The sequence below is a fragment of the Gallus gallus genome, chromosome 24, assembly GCF_016699485.2.
Source record: "Gallus gallus isolate bGalGal1 chromosome 24, bGalGal1.mat.broiler.GRCg7b, whole genome shotgun sequence".
Classification (NCBI taxonomy): domain Eukaryota; kingdom Metazoa; phylum Chordata; class Aves; order Galliformes; family Phasianidae; genus Gallus; species Gallus gallus.
In genome coordinates, this window is record NC_052555.1 from 6,190,041 (window position 1) to 6,210,466 (window position 20,426).

The 20,426-nt window shown below is 45.8% G+C and overlaps 4 protein-coding genes across 13 annotated transcripts; 1 reads left to right on the forward strand and 3 right to left on the reverse strand.

Moving 5' to 3' along the window:
- Positions 1-315: 315 nt before the first annotated feature.
- Positions 316-5,043, reverse strand: TEX12 (testis expressed 12). 3 transcript variants are annotated; one of them, XM_025143324.3, is made up of 5 exons: positions 4,448-5,043; positions 2,007-2,072; positions 1,724-1,835; positions 1,571-1,622; positions 316-1,085 (listed from the first exon to the last, which is right to left on the reverse strand). In XM_025143324.3, the coding sequence occupies exons 1-5, from the start codon at positions 4,469-4,471 to the stop codon at positions 941-943; spliced, it is 399 nt and encodes a 132-aa protein (XP_024999092.2). In that variant the 5' UTR covers positions 4,472-5,043; the 3' UTR covers positions 316-940. The 3 variants fall into 3 exon arrangements, with proteins under 3 accessions (XP_024999092.2, XP_040508172.1, XP_040508174.1); XM_040652238.2 differs by lacking the exon at positions 4,448-5,043 and adding an exon at positions 2,617-2,804; XM_040652240.2 differs by lacking the exons at positions 1,571-1,622; positions 4,448-5,043 and adding an exon at positions 2,617-2,804.
- On the forward strand, positions 4,879-12,084 carry IL18 (interleukin 18). 6 transcript variants are annotated; one of them, XM_015297948.4, is made up of 7 exons: positions 4,879-5,133; positions 6,348-6,391; positions 6,811-6,884; positions 7,809-7,814; positions 8,351-8,488; positions 9,030-9,175; positions 9,305-12,084. In XM_015297948.4, the coding sequence occupies exons 3-7, from the start codon at positions 6,818-6,820 to the stop codon at positions 9,542-9,544; spliced, it is 597 nt and encodes a 198-aa protein (XP_015153434.1). In that variant the 5' UTR covers positions 4,879-5,133; positions 6,348-6,391; positions 6,811-6,817; the 3' UTR covers positions 9,545-12,084. The 6 variants fall into 6 exon arrangements, with proteins under 6 accessions (XP_015153434.1, XP_015153432.2, XP_015153430.1 ...); XM_015297946.4 differs by having other exon boundaries at positions 4,879-5,074; XM_015297944.4 differs by lacking the exon at positions 6,348-6,391.
- Positions 12,085-12,175: 91 nt separating this feature from the next.
- SDHD (succinate dehydrogenase complex subunit D) lies at positions 12,176-16,967 on the reverse strand. 2 transcript variants are annotated; one of them, XM_040652055.2, is made up of 4 exons: positions 16,481-16,967; positions 14,814-14,918; positions 13,949-14,093; positions 12,176-12,849 (listed from the first exon to the last, which is right to left on the reverse strand). In XM_040652055.2, exons 1-4 carry the CDS (start codon positions 16,566-16,568, stop codon positions 12,684-12,686), a joined length of 504 nt encoding a protein of 167 aa, XP_040507989.1. In that variant the 5' UTR covers positions 16,569-16,967; the 3' UTR covers positions 12,176-12,683. The 2 variants fall into 2 exon arrangements, with proteins under 2 accessions (XP_040507989.1, NP_001006321.1); NM_001006321.2 differs by lacking the exon at positions 16,481-16,967 and adding an exon at positions 14,989-15,072.
- Positions 15,682-20,418, reverse strand: C11orf57 (C11orf57 homolog). 2 transcript variants are annotated; one of them, XM_046903822.1, is made up of 6 exons: positions 20,255-20,418; positions 20,035-20,063; positions 19,782-19,882; positions 18,681-18,836; positions 17,822-17,875; positions 15,682-17,056 (listed from the first exon to the last, which is right to left on the reverse strand). In XM_046903822.1, exons 3-6 carry the CDS (start codon positions 19,862-19,864, stop codon positions 16,534-16,536), a joined length of 816 nt encoding a protein of 271 aa, XP_046759778.1. In that variant the 5' UTR covers positions 19,865-19,882; positions 20,035-20,063; positions 20,255-20,418; the 3' UTR covers positions 15,682-16,533. The 2 variants fall into 2 exon arrangements, with proteins under 2 accessions (XP_046759778.1, XP_004948203.3); XM_004948146.5 differs by lacking the exon at positions 20,035-20,063.
- Between the last annotated feature and the right edge of the window lie 8 nt (positions 20,419-20,426).

Below are 20,426 nucleotides of genomic sequence, written 5' to 3' on the forward strand. Positions count from 1 at the left end.
TCAGTTGTGGCCTTTAATAGATAAAAGGGTGAAAGGAGGATTAAGTCTGAAAATGAACACACAGTACTGGGGAAGGAAGGGATAGGTATATTATGCTATAATGACAGGACTACCTTGCAATTTTCTGTACTAAATTGCCTTCACACATAGTACAAGTAATATTTTGTATATTTTGTTTCATCTTTCTTTAATAGTCAAATGGTAAGAAAGAAAAATCATTAAAAAACTCCATACTCATCCTTAAATAAACCAGATTTAAATTTATATGTATATATATATACATAAAATATTTAAAAAGATCAGTGGAATTCTAGATAGTATTAACATCATCTTTTATTTATTGATACTACCAGAAAAGTTTTTACAATGCACTTTTATACAAAAATGCTCTTCATTTCATTTGAAAAGCTGAAGGTGCAACAAAATACATATTTAAATTAATACAAAATACATATTTAAATTAAGACTTAACTCCTTGTTATACATTTCCAAAGTAATACTCCTAATAGAACTCTCCTATTTCTAAGCTCCTCTTTTCAGTCACATTCAACTATGTTCAGATACAAAACGAAAGTAAGATTCGAGGTACATTCTACTATGATTTTGGTGCCAAAAATTAATTTTCTTGGGATGGAAACACAGGAACAGTTTAAACAATGGGTCAGCAAATATAAGAAATGCTGTTCTAATCTGTAGAATCCCTTGAAGTCATTGTGGGATTAAAAATAAATATTTAGTGTCTTTTGTACTACCGCTACTCCTTATAGTGCATATACTTATTTAAAAAATAAGATGCTAAAGTTGATGAATGTTTCCTGAACTGCTAGAAATATTTACCAAAGATATGTATGAAGCATTCATCGCATCCACCATTGTTTATTAACTTTATGTATCAAAATTTATTACAACAATGAGCATTTCTACAATTAACAGACTTTGTTTAGCTTTGCAGAGTATTTGCAATCATAGCAAATCTCTGCTTCAGACTTTCTTTTTTCTGTTTTAAGTGGTTTTCTAGGGTTCTCGCTTCCTTCAAGATTCCATCAAGTTCATGCACGTAAGAAGCATCCATTGCTGCTCTCTCACTTAATTGGGAAAAGATAAAGAAAAAACATCAGCAAAAGTGAAAATCAATACTGAGGCCAATGATTTCCTCACTACTTAGATCTGCTTTTATGTTTTACTTAAAAATGGAATATATCAATATTCAGTTTTTGATCAAACACTGTTGTTACTCTGTTGTAACAAAGGAGATTGTTTTACTTCAAAATCTACGGTTTATAATTTTTACCAGAAAACATAATAACAAAAAATTAACTGCAGCCAGAGGAACCCATCACAGCAAGAAAAGCTGCCCAGAGAGGCTGTGGATACTCCATCCCTGGAGGTGTTTAGGACCAGGCTGGATGGGGTCCTGGGCAGCCTGGTCTAGTACCAGATCTGGAGGTTGGTGGCCCTGCCTGTGGCAGGGGGTTGGAACCTGATGACCTTGGGGCCCCTTCCAACCCAAGCCATTCTGTGATTCTATGACTCTACGAAGTGCTGTGCAAAGGATACCACAGTAACTTGCCTTAAGATGTGGGCATACTTTGCCAACAAGCTCTTGATTTCTTTATTCATCTCTGTTAAAAGAAAAAGTGACTTCATTTAAACAGTGGAACAAATCCACCTCAGCATCCCATTAGTGCATTCAGCAGTGGCTCGGGGTGTATGTATACATTACCGTTTAGCAGCTGTTCCAGGGACTCAGGTTTGTACAGGGACTGCAGGCCATCTGAAAGCCCTGGGTCTGCTGTGTCGGTGGAGGACAGCTGAAGGCCTTCTGTATCATCAGCCTGATAACAGAACATATAGAAACTGTATATATAAATATATATACATACACACAGAGGTTCTATGGCTTGAAACAAGCTCAGAACCAGAATTTACTTGAAGAGTGTCAAAAAGATCTGGAGTTGCTTCCACACAGAGCAGAGGTGCTGCTGAGGCCCCTCCTCACTGCTCACCTCCAGCTCTTTCCTGCGTTTACTTCTGACTTCCTCAGGTTTTTGTGTGCTGCTCGTCATCGTTACCTGTTTAACAGATAGATAGCCAGGAATAAAGTACAACATCAGCTGCAGTGCCTGGCTATGGCGCGGTCAGGAAACACACCCGCAGAGATGGGCGCTCCGCAGCGCCGCTCTCGCACCCTCCCTCGGGCGGCTCTCGGCTTTCCCGCCTTCGGCGGCCCTAATGGCGGCCGCGCGAGCAGAGGGCGCGCTCCGCTTGGGGCGGCCGTTGGGACAGAGCCGGAATCCCGGAGCGCGGGGGAATTTTTCGCATCTTTCGCTTCTGGTTTTAAGAGAAGAAAGACGCGTACTGCCCGGAGGTCCTCTGAAAGCCAGAGCTTGCGGCAAGAAATGAAACTGCTGTGAGAACTGAACGCTTCCTCAAAGCAGAGGCTGCTCAGCTGGCTGCCAGGGTGCGCCTCATTGAGCTGCCCACAGTGAGGTGATGAGGAACCGCATCTAGCAGAGCGATATGCGAATTAAATGTTAATTAAATTAACACATGCTCGTATGTTTTCATGAGCGGACACCTAAATTAAAATAAATGAAGTACTCGAGTGCCTTTTACCACATTCTGGGTGTGATAGTTGATGGAAAGAGGTCGGATGGGAAAGAAGAGCATCTGAGCCATTCCCCCACGAGCAGCTCTGGTTCCTTTGAAACTGGAGATGTTAAAGTGTCAGGAGAAATGGAAGCTCATCAGAGCCACTGTTACCAGCTAGACCTTGGTCCTTAGACACACAAGTGTGTAATGATGGAGAGGAAAGAACTCTGGGACCCAGTGGAATGTTTATGGTCTCAAAGGTTGGCATGAATAGCCAGTAATAATAATAACCAATAACCAATTGCTTCCTACACACACTGCAGGCTGGAGGTGATGGTGCTGCACAAACTTTGGGACTGAGTATAATAATGCCATCAGATGTTTCCACAGGTCTAAAAAAATAATGGAGAGTGAAGTAAAAAAACACATGAATGTTATTTTGAATGAGAGGAAAAACTACTTGAGTAGAAACAAAGAATGGAAGCTTTCTGTTTCCATTGGAAAAGAGCAATTGTAGTTTATAACTTCTGGAAGGAAGTTAATGGCTACTGAGACAATGCTGAGGAACCAGTGAGCTGGGCAGAAGTCACTTATGTTTTTATTGACCTATCTGTAGATATCACTGCAGGAAACAACCATCCAAACAGAGTATCAAGAGGAATGGTAGAACTGCAGCTCAGGTAAACATAACCCCACATGCTCCGAACACTTCATACCAAATCAGGGAATTGGATTGGGATGATAGAATATTGATGTCTGCTTTGGGTTCTGACAGCATAACTGAGTGTAAATGGATGTCCGCACTCATTATCTGAAAGCAGTGCCACCAAAAATGTGTTTTCCTGTATTTATCTGCCTGAAACATGAGGTTTTACTCTGCTGGTGTACTTCAGTGACTGGGCAAAGCAAAATTTTTCCTTCTGAGAAATATTCCGTAACAGATGAGTTCCTCTTTTTACATGTTACTCTAAATCAACATCATAAGTTTCTTCCAACAGCTTTAAAGAAGTTATACATTTCTCTGACATGCCTGTAGCTTTCATCTTCAGGTACCAGTGAAGTACACTGCTTCCTATGGGTGGAGCAGAGAAGATCTGCAGTTTTTAGTAAAGCGATCCATTTTTGATTGTTAGAATTATTGTTTTAGAGGAGAGGTTTAAAGAAGTTACTCTGGCCTCAAAATTATATTCCTCATTTTCAGATGTAAGCCCTAAAGACACATATGGCTTTCCCCACCACCCCCAAGAGCAGTAGCAGGCATGGGGTAGGGAGAATGTCTGAAGTTTGGTCTTGGTTTGCTTTAGGGCTTGTTCTTTGTCTCCCACAGTCCCGAGACCAAACCATGATTTCTCCAAGACTGCAGAAGACCAGTTACTTATCCATTCCCAAGTTTGTTTTCCTGTTTTTATGTCATGAGTTGTCCTATCAGCACACAGCACTTACACTATAGTTATGGTGACTGTCACTGCATTTAGCACCTCAGCACTCGCCTCCTGAGGAGTGTCACGCAGTGTGGCTGTACCAGTTAGGGTGTTAGCAGTGGCTATCGATATTTTATTTATTTGCAATTAATGACTACTTTGGAAATGACATGCAGCTGGTACAACCTAGGAGCCATCATTTCATAGAATAGAATCACAGAATCACAGAACATCTCAGGTTGGAGAGAGCTCAAAGCCCACCCAGTGCCACCCCCGGCCATGGGCAGGGCTGCCCCCCACCAGCTCAGGCTGCCCAGGGCCCCATCCCACCTGGCCTTGAGTGCCTGCAGGGATGGGGCACCCGCAGCTCTCTGGGCAGCAGTGTCAGCGCCTCACCGCCCTCTGGGTCAAAATCTTCCTCACATCTAACTTACATCCTCCCTCTTTCGTTCCCCCATTCATCTGGTGCCATCTGCTAGCCACAAGCCCCCAGGGCTTTCCTTTTTCTCTGCAGGAATACGTGTTGCTCCCTCGAAGGGACGTTCGTACGGAGGAGGGGAGGTGATGTGGAGGTGTCACGCCAGAGATGTGTGTCCCGGTGCTGTTTTGGAACGAAGGCGGCACACGCGGCGCCCGACCCGGTGCCGAAGTGTGGTGCAGAACAGCTGCCCGGGGATGGATGCGCCAGGGAACGGACTGCGACGTGTTGGCGTGAAAACGAGATGTGCGCTGACGACATCTCAGTGAGATAACGGGAGTCAAAACAAAAAAGTACCCTTCGTAACCTCAGATTTACATCATTCGGTTTGTCCACCGAGGAGGAGGAAGTGCCACCGAATAAATGCAGACGTACACAGACAGCAGCGGGAATGAGCCCTGCATTCTGCCCACCGCTGCTATTCCCGGACGCTGATGCAACCCGCCTGAAGTCCCCCTCCCGCGGCCTCTCCTCCCGGCGCTGTGCCGTGCAGGCGGAGGCTCCGAGCGCCGCTCCCGGCACCCGCCCGGCTCCGCGCCGCCTCCCGCACGCCTACACCGCGCCGCAGCCGCCGAGGAGCCCGGTAGGATCGCGCCCGCCGAGCTCGGCCGGAGCCCGTTCGGGGGAGCGGGCGGCCGCGCGGTGGGTGCCCCGGGGTCGGGAGCGCGGCGAGCCGGGCGGGACGCGCCCCGGGGGCGGCGGCGCTCCTTGCGGGTTGGCGGTAGGGACACGCCGGGCCGGGCAGCACCCAGCCCTGCTCCTTGCTTCCCCTGCCGTCCCGCTGGCGCCCGCGTCCCGCGCTGCCCTCCTGCGGCCGCTCACTCCGCTGCCCCCCGCTCACCCCGCTGCCCCCGCTACCCCGGCTCCGCTCCGCCCTCCGCTCCCCGCAGGCGGCTCGCTGGGAGCAGCAGCTCCGTGCCTCCCAGCGGGGCAAAGAGCGGGATCGCGTTATGTTTGCTACGGGCTTTACCCGCTAAAGCGATGGCCGCCTTTTCCTTGAATGCTTTATAAGTAAATCTGGCATGTGCTTTCCCCTTTGCTTTAGAACAAGTGAAAAGTGCTTTGGTTTCTTGCTTCTCACTGCTCCGAATGAGGCGAGCTCTGTTCAGGGTTATTTCCTTGCAACCCTCGGCTGTGAGCCGCACGCCTGTCCCGCAGCAGCAGCTGGGGCCCGAGACCGTGCAGGAAGGAGAAACGTTGCCACCCAATGCACTCCTTGCAGTGCTTTCCCAGATGGACGGGGAAATCGCTGTGATTCCACCGCAGAGATCCCTGGGGCTGATGTCTGTTCTTAGTTAGCTGGTGGCATTGCTCAGTTAGAGTTTTTGTTTGTTTAATAATTCTTTTCTAAGTGATGAAAAAGAGCCTTGGCAGTGAGTCAGATGTTCTGACTGAAAAATGAAGTGCTGGTGCAGGAACTCATTCTTCCCATTGTTTGCTGGCTTTAATGTTTATTTACATTTATTAGTCCAGCAGCGAGTGCAAGGGAAAAAAAATGTTTTGGCAGGAGTTGCTCGGTTTGAATGAAACACCTCGTGTGCCAAACTACTTCCATAAAGTGATTTCAGTGTTTGTACAGTCATGATATTGCCCTTGTTTGCTTGATGCTGTCTGACTGCAGTGTCCGTATGCTCTGCCTTCTCTCTGTGCTGCGTGCATGTGGCTCTACTGGAGCCTTAGTACAGATGCTGGCTCCCGATGGCCAGGGCTGTGCTGGGAAAAGTGGGCAACGCACCTCACAAAGCTCAGCGGTATAGAAAAGGCCATTTTAAAACTATACTGCCAGAGAGAGAGAATGCCTATCTTCCCCTGCTGTGCTATAACTTCCTTTATTCTTATTCTCCCTTTCCTTTAAGGGCGGTGAATGCGGTTTTAATTTTGAAGAGGATACCCTCATCAGGTTGTTTTTCTGTTCTGATAAATACATTCTAGTGTTTATTTCTTAGAGTAATTGTTTCCCACAGCAGCCATCCCAACAGCCAGGTCCTTGTCAGGACAAATGTCTCCTTGTCACTTCTGGTTTATTTTCTCATTTTTTCCCTGGTGTGCTGCAGTAATTCAAGTCAACACATAAGCCAATGAAAAGTTTTATAAAATAACAGTATTAGAAGGATGCTCTATATAATTCTAACGATAAAAAGCAACAGAGAAAGGGACCAATTGTCCTTTCCATACAAACAGTTCTTCAACATATAATGAAACATGCTGGCCATAGTACAGTACTGTGCACTAGGAGAGAACTAGCCCAAGAACTTCCTCAGCTCACAGAGTAAGAAGCATTGCTCTTAGCTCCGAATCCTCTTGGTGTGTTTCTGGCAGTGTGAAGATGAGCTGTGAAGAGATCGCTGTGTGTGCAGTACGGCTTAGAGAAAACCTCTGCCTCTATTTTGAAGGTAATGATTACCCACTGCCAGAAGAGACATGGTGTTTCTGATAACTGCATAGAAGATCAAAAGCTGCTGTGCAATTCAGTCCTTTTCTTAAGCAGGCATCCTCGGTTTTGTGGAATCCCTTCTTTGACTCCCACACCACCAGAACACCCCTCAGAGCAATTACTGTCCCCACACACTTAATAGAATCATTGTTCTTAGATTATGCAGCCAGGCTGTTCAGTGCAAAAAGCATCTGAGTTTGAGGCAGCTGTCCCAGTGTGGCAGCAGGTCAGTACCATATTGCTGCTGAATACCTTAAGCTTTTACTAACTTCCTCTGTTCCAAAACTGATGAAACCCAATTTCTTTATCGCTCTGATTCCACGTAATTTTTCCCTAAGCTTCAGTTTGAAATTCTGTTGGTGAATTACTTGAGTCAGTGAAATTGTTATTGCACAGTATTACAGTAAAGAATCCTCGGAAGGGTTGGAACACTGTGGAGTGGAGCTGGAATAAATGGCTACCTTCCAGTCTGACCTTGGGAAATGCTATCTTCTTTAGAAGCGATTTTTAATTACTTGAAATTTGCTCATTTGGAACAAAGGTGCTGATGGAAGCATAATTTTGCATGCCATTCATCACCACGTATAGGTCTAAACAGAACTGAGCTGCTCACCCGTCAGTATTTTGCATGCCTCTCAGTTTGGTGATAACTCCAGTTTTCAAATTATGTAGCTTCAATGTTGAGCTTGTTGTGCTCACAAATGAAACGCTCTGTAGTGAGAAGAGCTCTGCTAGGTGTGTTTGTGATACTGGAGGTACATGGCTGGCTGGCTGGCTGGTTTCCAGTCTTGCAGTACAAAACTGCTTAGAAATTGGTTTCTTTTTGTGGGACAGAGACTAATGATGTATTTTTCCCCCCCCCCATTGCTCGCTTGGGACCAAGATGATGGTAAGCTGAAAGCTCATAATTTATTACTTCATTATCAATTTTATCTAAATTAACCTGCTCAAGTGTACTAACCCACGAAAGCTTTGTGTGCCTTAGAGAACAAATTTTCCAACTGATCAATGGTTGCTCTAAAAAGAGCTACAGATCACCTCCTTCTGAACTTGCTCTTGCTTTATTTCCTACAAAGGTACAGGATATGGGCTTCCCTAATACAAGGAGCTTTTTGTGCAACTGTAATTGTTGGGCAGAAGAGAGCACTGCTACCTCCATATTATCATTAACAGACTTTGTAGCTTCTCTTGCTCACATTCGGGGAGCCTTCTGCCTTGCCTGGGCTGCTACAAGCCAGGGGTGGAAAGAATGATGTTGATGCCTCTGCTCTGTTTGAGATTGTTGTTCTATCAACTTGCTGCACTATCTTTAATCGCAAAATTAAGCCTGCAGTGATCTGCAAAGATCTGAGTAGATCAAAAGCAGGGTGGTTTTTTTTTTTTTTTTCATTATTATTTGTTCCCCTTCACTTAATATTTCTGCAGAGCTGGAATGCGATGCCTTTTGTAAGGATAAAACTATCAAACGATTCTTTCGAAACGTCAATAGCCAGTTGCTTGTGGTTCGTCCAGATTTAAACGTGGCAGCTTTTGAAGATGTAACAGATCAGGAGGTGAAATCTGGTATGCTGCTTTTCATATCTACACCATAAGCACTGTCCTGTTTCTTTATTCTAGATGTGCTTATGTTCTTTGTAATCACTGAGTTGAAATAGCAATACAAAGAATTAAGAAGAAAGGTTTAAGCCAACTGTATTCAGCACTAATAGCTTGTACTTCTAACAGCAGTACTTAGCCAGGCATTTATGGTTTTGTTTCCTTGTGAGTGCCTCAACTATTCATTTAGAACACACATAAATGACTTATCACATACATCTGGAAATCAGGCTACATATCCAGTTCTCACTTTATGCATGAACACAAGAAGATTGGAACATCCCACTCATACTAACTGGCAATTTCATTTGCTTTCTTGCAAACTCAAACTCTTCTTGAATGATGGCAGAAAGTCAAGTATATGCTAGCAGTAGCCACTAACGATTAAAGTCCTGGCTGTTCTGTCAGAAAAAGTGTCATGGGAGGACAGCAGTAAAGACAGAAGCATGGCTAAGTACTTGTAGCTCTCTTCTGAGCAAGCTATTAATAATAACCAACTTATATTTAGGCAGTGGAATGTACTTCGACATTCACTGTTACAAAACCACCGCGCCTTCAGCAGGGATGCCTGTTGCATTCAGCGTCCAGGTAGAAGATAAGAGTTACTACATGTGTTGTGAGAAAGAGCATGGGAAAATGGTTGTTCGATTTAGGGTAAGTATCTGCTTCTGAAACCACATGTGTATGGAACCAGGAGGGAAAACTGAGAATGCAAACGTGAGCTGAAAGAGTACTGCTCAAGTCTTGTCATGGGACTAACCCACCCTTTTCTTTTTTTCACAGGAAGGAGAAGTTCCCAAAGACATTCCTGGTGAAAGTAACATCATATTTTTCAAAAAGACATTTACATCTTGCAGCTCCAAGGCTTTTAAGTTCGAGTACTCACTTGAACAAGGAATGTTCTTGGCCTTTGAGGAAGAAGACTCCTTAAGAAAACTAATTTTAAAGAAACTGCCGAGAGAAGATGAAGTTGATGAAACCACAAAATTCGTAACAAGTCATAATGAAAGGCACAACCTATGATATATTTCTACACTCTTAAAACATAATTTGTCTTTTTATGAAAGAAGTCTAATTCATTCAAAATACAAAGGAAGACAATTGTATATTTCATATATTTACATATAGCCAGCTACAGTAACAGTCCAAAAATGAGCATCTTCAAAGGCAAAACAAATGCAAGTGGGAAAAGCAACAGCAGAATGTTTTCTAGCAAATGACAGCAAAGAGAACTGCAGAGTGAATAAACAAGAACATGCATGTGTTCATAGCCCTGTACAGTTTCATCTCAAGCATCTTTAGAGCTTGCTGAACAAACAGTTTTGAAGCAAATTTGAAGTCTCATACATGGAAAAGACCTATTGTGGGGATGGAGAGAAAACAGCTGAAGAAAGCAAACTGCACATTTCCTACACCAGATCGTGAATCTCACCAATAAACACGTCATTACTTTTTTTTTCTTTTTCAGGACACAGGAAATCCTGTGTCTTTACCTATTTCAGCTACACAGTGGCATTGTTTCCTTCAACAGAAGTAGCAACAATAGTTTTTACTGTAAACTTAGCAGCATCTTTTATTAGAGAACTGGTAACTTACTTAAACAATTGGAATTTTAATAATGCTGTTTGTCTTCAGAGGAAATGAAGAAAATGTGAGGGGTTTTGAAACTCGACAGTAAGCTGCAGATGACTATAAAATGAAACAAATATTTGTACATGCAACAGGCTGTTAATCACAAAGGTAGAAATGGCTGTGGTAAGGAAGCTATCTTTGTGTATGACAACACAAGACAAGTTAGGGTCGAGCTGTGCACTCTTTCACATTTGGAGCTGAGCAAACACTGGAATTCAGCAAAAATAAGGTACATGCAACACTGCAAATATTTACTCTCTAGAAAAATGTATGACTCTCATCTTCTATGTATAATAGAGGCATTGCTCCTCCTCTCCTGAGGAAAAAACTGCAGGCAGTGATTACCTAGAAGCGATTGGAAACTGAGGTCTTGGATCCTCACCTTGCCAGGCAGAAGAGGCAATTAGAGAGAGGGTACAATTGTCATATCCCATACAGGCAAAAGTAAACAGAGAAACCAGGAAAGCTTCTGTCATGAAACGGAGAATTCCTCAAATTTGCAGAAGAAAGAAGACAAATCTCAATATTTGTTCTGGTATTTAAAAAAATACTAATTCAGAGGCTTAAAAAAAAAAAAAAAAAAAGCACAGAGAGGTTGGAGATGGGGAAGTGCTGTGATGACAGTCAGTTTTCACATTATGCTGCTTCACCTACCCAGCTGCTGCAGGAATATCTGGGGCAAAAAAAGCAGTTCTCTGGAATCACATACAGGCACCACTGAATGCACTATGGCTTAGAAAGAATTCACTGGAGGGGCTTAAATTCAAAAATTTAACATATATGGACCTGTTTTAATTTGCCTGATGAATATTCAAAAAAATGGATCAAACAGTTACAGCTATGAGTAATTTAGAACAAAAGAAAAGCACATGGAACTGGCAGAATTGGAACATGTGCCTCTCACAGAGAAAGCTGTGGTTGTTACCTTCCCATTCTGGACACAGTAGCACAGGAAGCTGGTCACAGCACTGCTAGCCTCTAAACCAGCTGTCCGGGTTACTGTGTTACCAGATCTCTGACAGCTCCCTTTTCACGCAACACCTCTCAAACAAGAATACCACATACAGATACAACCCACATTTGGTCTCAGAAGAGGAAGTGTCAATTTCTATGTTAACTGCTCAGATTCTACAGAGCTATCGAGTCATCAGTCATACACATGCATCCTCCTCCACACAACAACATAGTGTTACATCAATACCCACATCAGGCCATGTCAGATGGAAACCATCGTCTCAATTCTGACAGCAAGTCTAGCAAAACAGAAGTGGCCAACTGCATAGCATTTCCTATGGTTATATGAATGAAAAAAAACAAAAACAAAGAAAGCCCAATCATTTTAAAAATATTTAAAAATAAATCAGGAAATCTGCAGAATTCAGCAGCTTACTCATTCCGTTTATTGCCTAATCAAACTGATGGTAACACATCTCTGTTCCTCTCACTATTAATAGTACCACAAAAGTACCATCAGAATGTGGAAACAATTGCTCCTCACTACTGTCCAAGTCTCAGCAGAAAGCTGAAGACGAGAATGCTGAAGACAAGAATTGCATTTTTCTCTCTGAAATGATTTCAAATCTAAAGATGTGGAAAAGAATACTGAGCCTGGAGTCAAACTACGCCATAAAGGTTTACCTTCATTCTCTTCTTGGTCACAGAGGAAAATCTGTAACTGTGATTATTTACGAAACAAAAGATGCTGCAGATGAACACAGGCTCCAGGGGGAACTATGAAATCTGTATGCTATTTACAGCTTCTCAAATTAACCGACAAAACTCTCTAAGTCAATTCTTGCTGTGTTTTTACTGTGAACATAGCTCTTGTATAAAGTCAATGTTAACTCTTAAGGAATTAAGGACAACAAATATTCATAAAAATATTGCTTGTTTTATAATCTCTAAATGAATAAAGCAAAGCTATAACAGTTTGAATGAGTATTTGAAGTGATTTTAGAAAAATCTATAATAGATGCAGAGAAAAACAGCAATAGTAAAAATCATTCAGAATGACACACACAATTTCTGCAAATACTTTATTGTATGGATTAAGAAAAAGGTATTCCCCTTTCTACATTAACTCTCAGGGCCCGAAGAGTTACAGGGAGTGCCTTACACACAGTTCAGTTGTGATGTCAGAAATAATGGTTCGATTACCACTGAGTTTGCTTTACAAAACAGAAAACAGTATTTCAGAAAAACACTCATGGAAGCTGCCTGTACAAGGAAACTATCCTCAGCTGTACTTTGTTATTTATGTCATCCATTCCCATTTGCAGTGCAGCTTAAATCAATTCAATGGACATTACCCACTTTAAACCTACTCCTCCTTTCCTAAGATTTTTCCTGCTGTAGCAATAAATCAAAAGAAAGATGGGGATTTATTTCTGAAACATGAGCTCCGAATTGGCTGCTATACATACATACTACAGACCCTTGGTTATTCATTGTTCTTGCATTAAACTTGTTAAAAATATAGTCAAGCAGAGGCAGCAAGGAACAATCACGTTTGTCAGCAACTTGTTGCATCTCAGATGCTCCACAGCATGGCCACAGCCTTGCAGATACCAACATCGTAATAGTTGAAGTAGCAGAGGCCGGTGAAGGTAATGGCCGACAGTACGTACAGACCTGTATTAGCCACTTTGATAGGAGTATCTCCATGGACGTAGTCAGTTATTACCTGTCCAAGACCCCTAAAAAACGAGAGAAAGAGAGAAACAAGCTGAAATCAAGAAAGAGCTTATGTCAGCATCCTGCTGGAGCAGCACTACTGTGAAGGTGCAAACAAGTCAGTATTTTCACCACCCTATATCAAAATTACCTAGAAGATATCTAGTTCCCACTCAAAGAAGCAGATGCAAGTAAGAAAAAAAATAGATAAAAATATTCCATACATTCTATTAAAATATATAAATATTGGCTCGGAGTTTTCTTAATGACAGGGTGGAAAGTGTTGATTACAGCTCTCCCAAACAGAGATGTGCTTCTACAAAGCCATGGGCAGCTAATCTGACTTTGAAGGCCTGAAGAAACAAAGAGAAGGAAATACACCTTTTGCCTGAACTCTGGAACCAGCCTTTGTCACGCTGCAAGAAAGACTCCATGACACATCTTTAGATTAGAAAGTAGTTAGAAATTAGCATACTGTTTCTTTTTCTACATCTGTCAGCCTCGAAGTGAACTTTCTGCTCCAGAGTAAAACTGTTCAGCAACAGGAAGAGAGAGGATGCTTTCAAACTGATGTGATAATTCTCTTCTCAGAATCTCAGTTCTGTTTACCTTCTGCGATAACAGGTGTCAATTCGTTAAAAAACAGAAACAGAAGCACATTCAATTTTCTTGCCAGGATTTTGACCTAGCAAGACTCCCAGTCCTGCAGCAGATGCCACAAGAGAACACTGAGCTCAGTTTCATTTAGATGGGATTCTGAAACCTTAATGATGAGAATGTGAGAAATGGGGTACAAGGAAGCCCTAAATAGAAGAGAAGCAGAAGTGATCTGAAAAGCAACTAACTCTTCCATTACAATGGCTACTGTCTGTAAATGGACAGTGGAATAAGGGTCAGGAGTACGAGTAGCCACCCCTGCACTGCCAGCTGTGCTAACTTCAGATTGAGGTACAGCCAATCTTGTCAAAGGCCGTGGCAGACACTAGAGAGTCTGCCTGCACTTCTTTCCAGTTGTTTTACAATGTCTGAGAACCCACAGACTCATAACCACATCTGGTCCTAAGACTTGGGACACCCTCACTCTCAGACCCAATTCGGTTTTGAGGAACCCGCTGTGCTCACCAATGGCCATGGAGAGTGAGTGCTGCAGCCAAGGAGTAGTCCACAGCCGGCCCAGGGTACAGGTAGGCAGCGGGGAGCAGGCCCAGCAGGAGGGCACTGACCGCACGCTCACTGGTCCAGTGCAGGGATGCAGCCTTGGAACTGCCTGCAAGGAGAGCGCTCTTCAGTGCAAAGCTGTGTTCAAGTGCTGCAGCTGTACAAACAGGCAGCCTGGCCCAATCTGCCCCACGTCATTTTCTCAGCCTGACTACTATGCTTTGATTTGAGCATAAGCGAGATGCTGCTGAACTGCTGGTACAGAATATATATTTTACAGTGCCTAGAAAGTTTGCTTTAAATATTCCTCTTTTTGCCACTGCTAAGAGAAGTGTCCTTGAATACAAAGAAATAGAAACTCAACAGGAGAGCTCCAAGCAAACGCAGACCCCTACAGTCTGCAGTCACGGCCAGGCCAGCAGAGGAAGCGCTCTGGCAGTGAAGCCAACTTCTTTTACAAACGTTTATTTGCATTTCCCACTCCCAGGTTGCACTGTCACGGCTGCAGAGCACCAACTTCCCACTGCTGTGGGGTGATAGAACAGCTCCAACTCAGTTCCCCGCCTCTGCCATCCCCGTGTCTCCACACAGTGCAGAGCAGCACAGCCCGCCCGCCCCGGGCCCTCTCGGACCGATTCCGGTGACCCAGAAGCTCCGCTGCCGTACAGGTCCCACCTGCAGCGCTTTCGCTATTACCGCTGCTGGGCCATATAAGTATTAAACCCTATTTATGCTTCTAAACCTTTCGATCCCGTTCCCTCCGACTGAGGACGCTCCCGGCCACGCCCACACACAGAACCGCAGTTCAGCCCCGGTCCCGCAGACGTACCGTGGCCCTGCGGGGCGCCACCATGGCTCTGCCGGGCCGGAGCGCTGCGGTCGGCGGCGGCCGTCAGCACGGCGGAGTGGCGGAGGAGGGTCCCGCGGAGCAGAGCTGCGGAGAGAGCGGGGCCGGATGAGGGCCGGGCGGGGCGGACGGCGCTGGGCTGCAGGCGGGCACTCACCCGTCGGGACGCCGCGGGGCCGCGCCAGCCCAGCCCGCAGCAGCACCAGCGCCGCCATCGTTCCCTGCTGCCCAAGGGCACTGCGCGCCGGAACCGGAAGTTATCCCAAACGCACTTCTGCTTCCGGGTCGCCCCAAGCACGGCTCTCTGCACGGCGCAGCAGCGCGGTTCGCGGCTCTGAGGGAGCGCCTCCTACAGAATGCTGCCCGTGAAGCGCGAAGCAGCAGCACTGCCGGGCTTTGTGGCCGCAGAGAAGCGCGGCTATAAAGGCCCGGCTGCGCTTGTAAAGGAACTTCCCCGCCGGGTCCCTTCCTCGTAGTGACTCCGCTTGGGCGACGGAGCCTCGGCCTGAGGCAGTGCGCAGCCCCAACGCGAGGGAACGCCCTCCCGGGCTCCCAGCCCCCCGCTGCCCTGCTGACAGCTACCCGCAGCGAAGTGACAAGGAGGCACCGAGCGGGGCTGCAGCCGCGGGGCTCCGAGTAATTCTGTTCGCTTTCGGTGCGGGCCGAAGCCGGAGCCGCGCGGGGCAGCGCCACGACAGCCGCACCAACGCGGTGCACTTCCACCTGCTCCTCTTCTGCCTCCTCTCGGCCCGCCCCAGCCCCTGCCCTGGTCCGGCAGCAGCACAACAGCACCCCAGCGGCCGAAGCCTGGGCTGCCCCTGAGCTTAATTCCAAAACAGTGACAGGAGCATCAAACACGTCTTCATTTATTCACCTGGTGAAAACAAGGCTTGGCTGTCACCTGCAGGGAAAGCCACTCTCTACCAATCTCTCATTAATACATCAGGCAGACCAGAGCCAGAAGGCAACACCCACCGAGGCTTCTCTGCCAGCACAGATCCAGCACCCCCCACAGGAGAGCTGGGCACAACCCAGCGCTGCCAGGAGCTGGAGAGGTCTGAAACAATCACTCTGGTGTCTTCTCTTCGTAATTACGGAAGGGGTCAATGCACCTTCTGCTGAAGGAGAGCATTCCTTCACGCTCCCTTCTGCGCCCCGCTGACCTGTGCACAATGCCACACAGGTCTTCTGCTGGAGAGGGGAAAACAAAGCTACCACAGGGCTAAATCCAGTGACATTTCCTTTGTTAGCAACTCAGCTGATGGACTTCTTGTCTCTCCCCACTCTTATTGCAAATTTTGGTCATGACTTCGGTAACTCAAAAAAAAAAAAAAAAAAAAAACACCCAACAAACCAACAACTCCAAACTGTTAAAACTTAATTTAAAAAAATAAAGTGGTGCAAACCTGCCTGAATTTCTGCAGACAGCCTGTAACACTTCTGTTCATCAACAACCAACCCAGTCATATAAAGAAAACCTGAAGTTGGCAGAACTAGCCAATGTGCAAGACAGGAAACTGCACCCCTGCTTTCCTGAGTATCAAAACAGTGAAAAGCAGGGGAGCAGCTATAGCTGGCTGCCAGGGCTCAGCATCTCCCCTGCGGATGGCACGCTGTATAAACCACAGTGCTGAAAGAAAAATACCTGCCTCTGTCCTCTATCGCGTTGTCTAAGCCGCAGCCCAAGCTCAGCATCTCCCCATCAGTCCTCCTCTGAGCTATCCTCCGACTTCTCATCAGCGGCTACTTTCCAGTTCTTCCGCTTGCTCCTCTTCTCTGCTACTTCACTGTGCCTCTCTGACACAGAGTTGTGACGTTTCTTTCTCTTTTTAGTGAGGCGTTTCTCTTTTTTCTCCTCAGATTCACTGTCCTCAGAGCTGCTGGTGGTTGAGCTGCTTGCATGGGAAAAGTCACTTTCCTGCTCAGAGGAAGAGGTAGGTTCCCTAGCAGGCACTTTCCTGGTCTTTTTCTTGCGCTTGTGCTTCCCCTTCTGAATGCTTGAAGTCTCCTCTTCAGAGCATTCGTTCTCCTGGGAAGAGTCTGATGATGACCTTCCCTGCTCCTTTTTCTTTTTCTTTCTCTTTTTGTGTGATCTCTTTTTTTGCTTTTTCTTGTGCGATTTCTTTGTTTTTTTCCGTTTGTGCAACTCGTGGGCACTTTGTTTTCTCAGATGAGATTTCTTCTTTCCATTGACAGCATTTTGTTTGTCTCTTTCTTGCTGGTCACTGTAAGAAGAACAAAGGATGATAAGAAGAAAGCAAGCAGGCAGGCAGAGAGCAGCCAGGAATTGTCTATCTCTAAGTTTCAAGCAAGCCCATCAATTCAGTTGAATAGTTCAGGGAAGCACACTTAGTAGCTGTATTTTTGTTTCAAATGCTTGTTAACAGCTTGAGTCCACACCTTATTAGTATCTCCATTTAAGGTATTTGAGCCAGAACCAAGAGAACACATACTGAAAGCCACCAAGCGATGAAAAACTGATTTATGACAGGTTATTTCCAATCTGCAAGTCTGACAAGTATTGTATTTGATTACTTCTAGGTGTACTTTGAAATGATTAGTTCTAAGATCTTATTTTAGAGCTAAGTCTCCACTTTCCAGGGTACTGGAAGAGTTGATTCTCTCCAGATAAGGAGCAAACCAGAAAACACAGATACATCGTAATGCAAAGGGGAACCCTGAGGTGATATTTGATTCATCTGATTTGGATTCAGCCAACTGCTCCTCTGTTGTCCCAGACAGACTCCCAACACTGAGAGCATTTTAGTAACTCAAGTTAAAGCCAAATGTCTAATTAAGAGATACAATCCTCTCCTGAGACTCAGACAAGAGGGGAACCACATTAATGGACTACATTTTTTTCAGTGGCTACCTGAAACTAAATAGTGCTGCTTTGGCATTAAAAGTAGATTCATCATCAATCTCAGTTTGTAAAATTCCTTGCATAACCTGACAAATCTGGGATGCATCTGTGAACCCGTTAGCCTTACCTATCTGTATCAAACTCTTCAGGGTACAGCTCCTTATAGCCACTGTGGCCCCATCTGTAAGAAAGTAGAAACATCTATTAGCAACAAACTGACTGATGTTCAGGGAAAAAAACTTCTGAAAAAACAGAGCCACAGAATGAGCATTAGTTTAGACAACAAGAGGACATTAGAACCTTCCCAGTAACCAAAAAAAAAAAAAAAAAAAGAGGAAAACAAAATGATTTAGTTAGTACTGTTTAAAAGCACTTTCTGTTTTTAGGCTCTTTCCTATTTCTAATTACAGCAATAATACAACTCATATTTATTTAAAACAACCCCAGAGAGCACTATATTGCATTTTTAGACTTTTCCTTGGACAAAGTAATAAATACTAAACTTAGATGGAAAATGCAGGGCTGAGCTTTTGCTGTTTACTGTGACTTAAGAATTCTATTTGGTAAATTGAAATCAGACACTCTGTGCAACATCGCAAAGTCTGTGCATCTTACTTACTGAACGAGACCAAGCACTACTTCATAGTAAGTTTTCAGTACAATACTCCAGAATACAAGGGGGAATGGTTTTAAACTGAAATAGGGGAGGTTTAGGTTGGATATGAGGAGGAAGTTTTTCACCCAGAGGGTGGTGATGCACCGAACAGGTTGCCCAAGGAGGCTGTGGATGCCCCATCCCTGCAGGCATTCAAGGCCAGGCTGGATGTGGCTCTGGGCAGCCTGGTCTGCTGGTTGGTGACCCTGCACATAGCAGGGGGTTGAAACTCGATGGTCACTGTGGTCCTTTTCAACCCAGGCCATTCTATGACTCTATGAAAGATGCTCTGACCAATTATGGTCACAGAATGTTAATGCCCTCCACAGACCTGTCTGGCATGTTGGCTTCACATTCGTAGAGCTTTTTATTCCACGACCGCGCTCTAAAAAGATCATCTTCGACTGGGTCGAGAAAATGGGAGTTCTTTGTTTTCCAGTCAGCCCTGTGGCCCTCCTCATCAAAGCCGTCACTGCGCATCCGACTGCTGCAGAAAGAGAACAGTTGTCCTTCAGCTCTCAGTTCTGATGGAGAAACTTTCTGAGCAAGGGGTTAGTCCAGCGAGGGGAGCAAAAATCCAGCAAGTCTTGGGTGTCCATCTATGCAAGAAGACCAACTATCATTTTAACAGACAGTCATCATTAGAGCTCCTACAGAACCAGTTCAGTAACTAACACCGGTTTTCATATTTATTACTGCACACAACAAAATTCCTGGCATGCAGGGATGCTCAAGGTGCTGAACTAGAAGACGTCACCTCACCTATCACAAAAAACAGCTCACTCACTCTGCAGGACACTGACAATTTGCAGTGAGACACAGCTGTTATAAAACACAAAAAGCGGGGAACTCAGGGAGCAGAACTGACTTCACTGAAATTGCAGTTTGATCAGCACCAGCTGAATTCTGAAAACTATGAAGAGGGCCTGGGGCATCTCCCACGTGAGGAAAGGCCGTTCAGCCTGGGGAAGACAAGGCTGAGAGGGCATCTCAGCACTGTTTATAACTATCTGCAGTGTGGGAGTTGAGTTGATAGAAGCGGACTCTTTTTGGTGGCACGCAGCAATAGAACAAAGGCAGAATTGGCAGAAATTGGAACACAGAAAGCTCCCTAAGAACACAAGGAAGAACTTATTTACTGTCTAAGTGATGGGACTGGCTGCCCAGAGAGAAGAGATGGTGGAGTCTCCTTCTCTGGAGATATGCAGGAGCCGTGTGGATGCCCATCTGCGTGCCCTGCCACAGGCAGGGGTTCTGCCATTCTGTGGTTCTTCGACGAAAGGTCAGAATTAAGCCCTGGTCTGAGCTCTTGCAGGTGAAAATATAACTACATAACCACTATGGTCTCCATACATTACTAAGAGACAGCAATCACAAAATGCCCTTTGCTGTGGCAAAGGGGCTCAGCCGTGTCCCGCAGTGCGGAGCCCACCTGGAGGTGTCCGACAGCATTCTGCTCCGTTGCCGCCAGTATGTCTCCTCCGCCTGCTTCTCCCACTCCCGGATCTTCCACATCTCTGTCTCTTCCTGGATCTGAAAGTTGCAGAAAGGGAACGGGTGTGACACGAGGGAACGCAGCGCTGTACGTGAGCTCCTGGCTCGGACTGCGAGCCGACGGTGCCACGAATGCGAGCTCAGCGGCTCAGAGGCACACGGACGGATCTCGTGCTCCCCACGCCCCGCACCTCAACGCCGCCGACACGCAGTCTGAAAGCTGACAAAGGGCACAGTGAGCGGAGCGAGCAGAAAACGCAGCCAAGCGGCCCTCCTACCAGCACACCGCACTCCCCTCGGGAGCCGTCCCGCAGCGGCACCGCGCGGCTCCTCACGGGGCCGACAGCTCAGCACGGCCACAGCGCCCGCGACTCCGCACCGCCCGGGACCTCCCGCGGGGCCGGGCCGTACCTTGTTGTGCGCGCCCGTGTGCCGGATAACGTTCCGCAGCAGCACCTTCCCCACCGGCACCCGCGACATCCTCCCGCCCTCGGCACACAGCGCGGCAGAACCGCGCCACCGCCGCCGGGTCCGCTCCCGGCTCCCGGCCGGAAGTGCCGCTGCCGGGCGCCCCCGCGGGGCA

What these genes read in the sequence shown, in the direction of transcription:
- TEX12 (XM_040652238.2), bottom strand. Translation starts at nt 2,679, where the DNA reads ATGGCTCAGATGCTCTTCTTTCCCATCCGACCTCTTTCCATCAACTAT. An exon ending in ACTATCACACCCAGAATGTG is followed by an intron (nt 2,073 to 2,616) that starts GTAAAAGGCACT and finishes TCTGTTAAACAG; the next exon opens with GTAACGATGACGAGCAGCAC. An exon ending in AAGTATGCCCACATCTTAAG is followed by an intron (nt 1,086 to 1,570) that starts GCAAGTTACTGT and finishes TTCCCAATTAAG; the next exon opens with TGAGAGAGCAGCAATGGATG.
- SDHD (XM_040652055.2), bottom strand. Translation starts at nt 16,568, where the DNA reads ATGAGAAGTCGGAGGATAGCTCAGAGGAGGACTGATGGGGAGATGCTG. An exon ending in CAACGCGATAGAGGACAGAG is followed by an intron (nt 14,919 to 16,480) that starts GCAGGTATTTTT and finishes CTCTCTCCGCAG; the next exon opens with CTCTGCTCCGCGGGACCCTC. An exon ending in CTCACTCTCCATGGCCATTG is followed by an intron (nt 12,850 to 13,948) that starts GTGAGCACAGCG and finishes CTCGTTTTTTAG; the next exon opens with GGGTCTTGGACAGGTAATAA.
- IL18 (XM_015297944.4), top strand. Translation starts at nt 4,883, where the DNA reads ATGAGCCCTGCATTCTGCCCACCGCTGCTATTCCCGGACGCTGATGCA. An exon ending in GGGGAGCGGGCGGCCGCGCG is followed by an intron (nt 5,134 to 6,810) that starts GTGGGTGCCCCG and finishes TGTTTCTGGCAG; the next exon opens with TGTGAAGATGAGCTGTGAAG. An exon ending in AGATCAGGAGGTGAAATCTG is followed by an intron (nt 8,489 to 9,029) that starts GTATGCTGCTTT and finishes ACTTATATTTAG; the next exon opens with GCAGTGGAATGTACTTCGAC.
- C11orf57 (XM_004948146.5), bottom strand. Translation starts at nt 20,323, where the DNA reads ATGTCGCGGGTGCCGGTGGGGAAGGTGCTGCTGCGGAACGTTATCCGG. An exon ending in ATGCTGTCGGACACCTCCAG is followed by an intron (nt 18,837 to 19,781) that starts GTGGGCTCCGCA and finishes CTCTTTCTGCAG; the next exon opens with CAGTCGGATGCGCAGTGACG. An exon ending in GAAGCCAACATGCCAGACAG is followed by an intron (nt 17,876 to 18,680) that starts GTCTGTGGAGGG and finishes ACTTTCTTACAG; the next exon opens with ATGGGGCCACAGTGGCTATA.